Here is a 7,008-nt window from a genome sequence, read left to right as displayed (position 1 = left end):
CAACCCCCGGGGTCTGACGTGGGGAGGAGCCACCGGGACACCTGCGCTCCCGTGCGTGCCGCACTCGTGCAGCTCCGGGTGGCAAATGGGGTGACGTGGGGACGAGGGGAGAGGAAGTCGGGGCGCCAGGGTCAGAAATACTCTTTAGCTTCCCCTGCACTTTGGAGACTGTCCCAAAGGGGGTCGGGGGAACCGCGGACTTCTAAGTCGCCCCTGGTATGGTCGGAGGTCAGGAGCGCCAAGACCCCCTAGGTATCCCCCTCGGGTACCCCCGAGAAGCCCGTGGCGCCCAGGACCGCGTGGTGCGCTCGGAGCGCCCCGAGCCGCGCGGAAGCCCTAGATCATCGCAAACCGGCCCGGGGCCGGGGGGTGCTTGGCCGGGGTGCAGAGTACGCACCGCCCGAGAGCCTTTCGTTTTAAGGAGCCTTACTTCTGGGAAGGGACAGGGAACTGTCAATCAGTGAGGGAGGGAGCGCACCGGCGCGGGTGATGTCAGCGGATCAGCTGCTCGGCAACAAAGACCGGGTATTACCGAGAAAGTTGCGGCGGCAGCGGCCACCGCGGCACCCCGGAGCCTCGGAGCCCAGGGACAAGCGGGCGAAGGGAGGAGGACGGCTGCTGCCGCAGCAGCTGAAGGCCAAGGAATCGAAAGGGCTGTAGGGGGAGGCAGTGCGAGCCAGCCCCGACTGCTCCTCCTCTTCCTCCTCCTCCTCCAAACTCGCAGGGCTCAGCCCCTGCGCTCGCTCAGCTGCCGGGAGCACCCGGAGGGACCGGAGGCAGGCGCGCAGCCCCGAGCTGGCGGGAGCAGTCCCCGCGGCCCCGAGCTGGCCAGGGCCCCCCGCCGCCATGGATAGCGACGACGAGATCGTGGAGGAGGCGGTGGAAGGTACGAGCATTTCTCTGGGGGGCCGGGGAAGAGGTACCCAGGGCCAGGGGTGCGGAAGGAGTGGAGGGCTCGACCAGCCGGGCCCGTGGCCGCTACTGTCCCCTACGCGGGTGGCCTGCTCCCCGGCTCGGGCGGGGGCTGGACAGTCACGGCCATGCCGCCGGGAGCGCGCACTGCGCGGCGGGGCGCAGGCCGGGAACCTGGCCTGCCAGAGCCGGGGACCCAGGAAGGCATGGCTGCTCCATCCCCCTCGGCCACATTTGTCCAGCATCCGCCCTCGGAGTTGCGAAACCTGCCCTGTGCTCTGGCTTTTCCTTTCGGGAAAAGGAGGGTGGGGGTGCTCGGAAGGGCAGCTTCCCGAGGCCGGCGGAATCGGCTGGGCAACCCCGCAACCCAGTTTTGACACCGTCGACCTCTCTCCAGCCACCAGTCCTTTCTTTAAGCTCGCCGCTGTGCCCCGCAGCGACCCGCGTCCGGGTTGGTCGCCCCGCGCAGTATACGGGGGTCGGACAGGCACGTGGCAACCACGGCCCGGGCGGCTGCGCCTCTGCGCCTCGGAGATGAAATCATTACTGGGCTGTAGACCACGCTCCCCACCCGGGGCTCGAACGTGCGTTCTCCGGTAGGCGGGTGGCCCAGCACTCCGCGGCCCGGGAGGGAACTCAGGCCAACCACTCCTCCCCCGCCCTGGGTGCTGCCGCCACCGCTGCCGCCGCCGCCACGCTGTGCAGGCGCGCCGCAAGCCCAGACCGAAATTGCTGGGTGACACTTAACTTTCTGAATTCCGTGCAGTTAGCTGCGGGTGATATCACCGCTGGGGGATCGCGTTTCTCCGCCCCTTCTCTTCCAGAGCCCCTCCTCCGACTCTTCTCGCCACTTTGTTTGACTGAGTTTCGCCACCTCTTTTGCTAGTTCTGAAAGACGAAGTGAGAACGTTATACAATCTCATTGTATCGTGGAATGTGATGATTCTGTAACAGCGAAGACAGGAAGATAGTTCTTGGCGTATTCATTAATTTCCACCGTATACAGTACGTCTTTTGCTATGCCCGTGTGATATTACTGCAGAATATTTTAAGCCAGGCAGCTAAGTAAATAATGTTTAACTGTTGGCTGAATTTGTTTTCTAATTGGTATAATCAAGTACTCACAAACAGCACAGAAAAATACAAGTGGTGACACCGGACAGGTGCAGAAAAAAATCCGTGGTCATTGCTACATGGTGGGGAGGGGCGAAGCAAAATGTATTTGAATGTTTTCATAAACGTAACTCCTTTTACAGAGCTCCTGGGGTCTTAGAATCAAGTGGAATAATATTGCTGAATTCTCTAAAAGGCATCCACTCTAATGTAAATATTAAAACTTCATACTTCATCTACCCTTCAAGTCAGTTAAAGAGTGCGTGTGTTTTTAACTTCAGAAATTGTTCATTTGTGGGAACCAGCAGTTAGCGTAATGGCTATGTCACTGGACTCCCACGTAGTCGACCGCAGTTCACGTCCTGGACCCAGTGGCTTAAAACTCACGCCGGGCACATGTGCGTGCGTGCCCAAGATCCTGAGAGGAGAATGGAGGAGAAGGGATTGCGGAGTAACCATCTCCCCTGGGGGGTGATTTCTCGCTTTCTGTCTCTATGTGTCTGTCTGTCTGGCGAGCACATGCGTCCTATAGCAAAAACCTCTCCAAAAAAAGAAAAAAAAAATTGTTCACTTGTAAACGCACTGAGCCATTTAGCTCTCAGATACAGAAGGCCGGTATGGGAGCTCCTTGGAGGTTGATGACACTGACCAAGTTTATCCACAGGAAGCCGGTGTAGCATTTAAAAGTTATTGACCTCTTGTGCCTCCGTGTTGCCAAAGATAAAGGAAAAATGTTCTCAGATGGTTATGACTTGCATGAGAATTCTTCAAAGTTTACTTTCACTTGCAGAAACCTAATACAAACCCTCGTTCGTGGTTAGCGCTCCCCGCATTAAACCACCTGCCTCTGGGAAGCTGTTCAAAGACCTGAGGTCAGTCTGTCCAAGGTCCTTTGCAGCATGCAAATGAGTTTTAGAAATGTACGGGTGTTTTTGAGATTGCTTCTGTCTTAGAAACAGGGTGGTTTCTTTACATAAACACAGAAGGGTCTATTACATAGGGTTGGTCATATACACCATATACATTATGGCCTCAGGTCAGAAGACTCTTCAGAACTAGAGGGGGCCCCGTTAAAATGATGCTGGAGGGACCCACAGGTGGTATGGTAGTTAAGGTTCTGGACTCCTACTTAGCCGACCATGGTTCGAGGCCTGGACCTGGTGGTTTGCTTTTTCACTTTTCCTCTCTCTCTCTGGTCAAATTTAAAATAATAATAAAAAATTTTAAATGATGCTGGCACAAGTGGCTTAAGGTGTGAATATCTGGGGAAATCTAGGACACTCAGTCGCACTGAGCAGTAACTAGAGTAACGCAGAATCTTTAGAAGTCCTCGGAATCATATCAGACTGGCATTGGTGCAGTAGCTACAGTGTGTTTGCACCCTGGCATGGGTTTCTCCAGCCGTTCTGGGCCTCTCAAGTGCTGTTTGCACAGTCTTAATTTAACCTCTGACACACGCACGGGGGCCTGGTGTAAACTGCTCGGGCTCTTTTCCCATGGAGAAGGTAGTGCGCGCATCTTGGGGGTTAAGTACCTCTCTCCATAATCGGAGCCTCTGTTCACAGCAGCTTCATTGTCACAGCTGTTATGATCATTGCTGTAAACGGCTTAGTTTTTATTATGCGCGGTCTCTGTGCTAAGCGCTTCGCAGACATTTCCCTTCAGTCTTACAAGGCAGGCACTAATATTATCCTAATTTTACAGAGGAGAGAGCCAAGACATAAAAGAGAAGAAATCTAATGACAGCAAGACAGGGAGACAGTCAGTGTGGGCTTCTGGAACCCCCAACAACCATACCAAACTGTCTTCCTACATTTTATTTTTATGGAATTAGGTTTTGAAGAATGATCTATTTCATGTTATCATTATTATTTTTAAATTTGCTATAGTGCATGTGCGCTTGAGAGAGAGAAAGTGAGAAAGCAAGCCACCAGGGTCTGGGACTCAAACTGCTATTGGCCATGTGGGAGTCCAGCATCTTAACCATCATGCCACCTGCTGGGCCCTCCCTATGTTTTTGGTTTTGTTTTTTGGGTTTTTTTCCTTTAAAGAGTTAATCGAGTAAGAATATAAACAACTTGGTAACTGAGTTTGGAAGCAACAGTTAAAGATGAGATTGTCCTTTTTCAGTGCAACTCTGTAGAACTTGGTTCTGATAGAGGTCAGATTACTTGCAGAAAATGGATTTGGGAAAAGAGAATTTAATTGCCAATTCTGCAACGGACAGTTTTTTCTTCTTTCTCTTCTTCATTGGGAATTTTTCTTTCTCATTAGAAATTTACTGGGGGGGGGGACCAGCAGTTAGCGTAATGGCTATGCCGCTGCTGGACTCCCACATAGTCGACTGCGGTTCGTGTCCCAGACCTGGTGGCTTAAACTCACACCGGGCGCGTGTGCATGCGTGCCCAAGATCCCGAGAGGAGAATGGAGGGAAGGGGTTGTGGTGTGACCATACCCCTTGGGGGGAGGTGATTTCTCGCTTTCTGACTGTCTCTCTCTGTCTGGAGAGCACACACGCCCTATAGCAAAAACCTCTCCAAAAAACAAAAAAAGAAAGAAATTTACCAGGGGGAAGAAATCGGTCTCTTCAGGACTTGAGTTTAAATGTCTTACACAACATCGACATGTTAGTCCTCTGTCAGGGTAAACGTGAGCTCGAGAGAAATTCTAAATGCAGGGCAGTCGAGTCCACTGGGGAGGTGGGGGAGCTGTGGCAGGGGGCATGTTCTGTGTCCCTGTGTCTGCTGTGGCCCTTTGGGAAGGCAGCACAGCCTGAGCCTCAGAGACTAAGGCTCTACCTGTGCTCAGGTGCAGCTTTTCAAAAACATGTTGAGGCACCTGCGTTCGGTGGACAGTGATGTCCCTTTGTCAGTGCTATTCTTCAGAGCCCTTGGAACAAGTATTTATTACTGTATCTATTTTTTTGGTCTACCCGAAGATACAAAATGAGTATGACTGCTCTCTAATATAATTTCAAATACATGTATCATAGCTATACAGGTGGATTGTGGTGGTTTAGAGAAAGTAAAAATTACTTTCAGCTTGGGGAAGCAGATGGAGGAAGACCTCAAAAAAGGCCAAGAGTTGCGTTGAGAGGGAAACGTGGTGAGTAAAGACGTACTAACAGAGGCATGGAATTAAGCAGGTACATCAGAGAATAATCTTTTTTTAATTATTTTATTTAACTTTATTATTACTTTTCAGTTTGGCCAGTGAGAGAGAGAGGGAGGGAAAGTGAAAAAAGCAAACCACCAGGTTCGAGACTTAAACTACAGTTTGGCCAGTGAGAGAGAGAGGGAGGGAAGGTGAAAAAAGCAAACTACCAGGTTCGAGACTTAAACTGCTGTTGGCCATGTAGGAGTCCAACATCTTAAACCACCACGCCACCTGTCAGTCCCAGGTCATTTCTTTCAGCTCTGCTATAACATGGGGCTTAGAAGGCAAAGAGCAGACAGAAAGACAGGAAAGGAGGCTGGGTCACAGGCTGAGAGTGGACTGTGTGTTGGAAGCCACGGAAGGTGTGGGGGCTCCTCAGTGCTGGGATGACAAGCTGGGACCTCCCCTGGGAAGATACACAGGCAGTAAGAAGTGGAAGAGTCGGAGGGGCTAAACAGCAACTGAGGCAAACCCCTCCAAGGCTCTTTGCAGAAGTCCAGATGTGCACTTCGGGGGTAGGAAATAATAGGAAGAGGCTCTCCCAAGTAGCATGCGTTGGTAGACACAGCTGCTGGGCAGGCTGAGGCCGCATGGGAGGCCCTACTTTGTAGCCCACTCTAAAAAGCTGGATACTGTGGCTGTGCAGATCGGCTACTCAGAGACTGAGGCAGGAGGATCACACATAGAGAGACTGTGTCTTTAAAAAAATAAAAAATCAAGAATCTTTTTTAGTAACACTCCTCCTAATAGCCTACGGGGCCTGCCTCTAAGGGGCATGGTCTGTAGCTAGCATGCTAACGAACGCAAGCTAGAGGTACTGGTAGCACTCTGTGTGGGCCACATATACACATGGTGACCCTCGTAACTCAGAGCTGAGCGCTTGCAAAGAGTTACTCTGCACAGAAATAAGTAATGCTGTGAGCAGCCCGTGTAGACGCCATCGTCATAAGGGCATGTTTTCTACGTTCAACAGAGTAAGCTTGTCTTCAGTATTTTATTTTTTTGAACAGTGTTCTTAAACAAATAGTGCATATAAGGGTCTCTTGTTTTGAGGGAAACGACACACACACACCCCCCACTCTCGGATCTCTTATGAGGCAGTAAGCAGCTGGGTGTCTGATCCAGAGGGAATTTCCTTTGCCGAGACTCACCCGGCTGCACAGAACACAGGCTTTTATCAGGCTAGGGGGAAAGCTTGCTCAGAAGCAACTCCAGGGGAAAACTGAACTTCCTCTCTGTTCAGTAGATGATCTTTACACTGACGTGAAAAAGTAGACTTCTGAACTGGTATGTTACCCCCCCCCGCTTCTGTCACGAATGTCTATAAACGTGTAAAATCTTGCTGTGGGCGAGACACGGCGCATTAGCTGGGACGGCATTATAAACACAGAGCAGTCATTCACGCTAATTCTCCCCGTTGTTTGGGCCCCGCGCTCACCCGGCTCAGTGGGGACCGGCCTGGACCGCTGTTGGCTGACTTGGCGCATTTTACACATTGACCTGGATCAGAGCTAGGAGAGCTCGTGTGTCCCAGAGTTAGGAGGCACTTGGGAAGGACAGGCATTTGCAATCAGGATATGCTGCTGAAAATCTTGGAGGTTCTACGAGTGGTTGGTTGGTTGGTTGGTTGGTTGATTTTTGCCTTAGGGCACGTGCACTCACCAGGGAGAAAGACAGAGAGGGCAAGTGAGAAATCACCCCCCAGGGAGTATGGCCATCCTGATCCCTTCTCCATTAGGAGAATTTCCTTAACCACAAGACCTCTGTCACTTCTCTGCCAGAGGCCTGGGGACTCCTACGTTTTTTGGGGTTTTTTTTTTTTTTTTT

The 7,008-nt window shown here is 51.6% G+C and overlaps 1 protein-coding gene across 1 annotated transcript in view; it reads left to right on the top strand.

Moving 5' to 3' along the window:
- The first annotated feature begins 818 nt into the window (after nucleotides 1-818).
- Nucleotides 819-7,008, top strand: part of SETD7 (SET domain containing 7, histone lysine methyltransferase) — a 72,460-nt gene continuing 66,270 nt past the window's right edge. The window contains exon 1 of the mRNA XM_006144628.3: nucleotides 819-886. Coding sequence (XP_006144690.1) covers nucleotides 847-886 — 40 coding nt within the window. The 5' untranslated portion in view covers nucleotides 819-846. The remainder of the gene's footprint in view (nucleotides 887-7,008) is intronic.

This window comes from Tupaia chinensis, unplaced genomic scaffold (genome assembly GCF_000334495.1).
Source record: "Tupaia chinensis unplaced genomic scaffold, TupChi_1.0 Scaffold000127_2, whole genome shotgun sequence".
Lineage (NCBI taxonomy): Eukaryota > Metazoa > Chordata > Mammalia > Scandentia > Tupaiidae > Tupaia > Tupaia belangeri.
The sequence above is the reverse complement of the archived record's forward strand: the minus strand, read 5'-3'. Positions and strand labels throughout refer to the sequence as shown.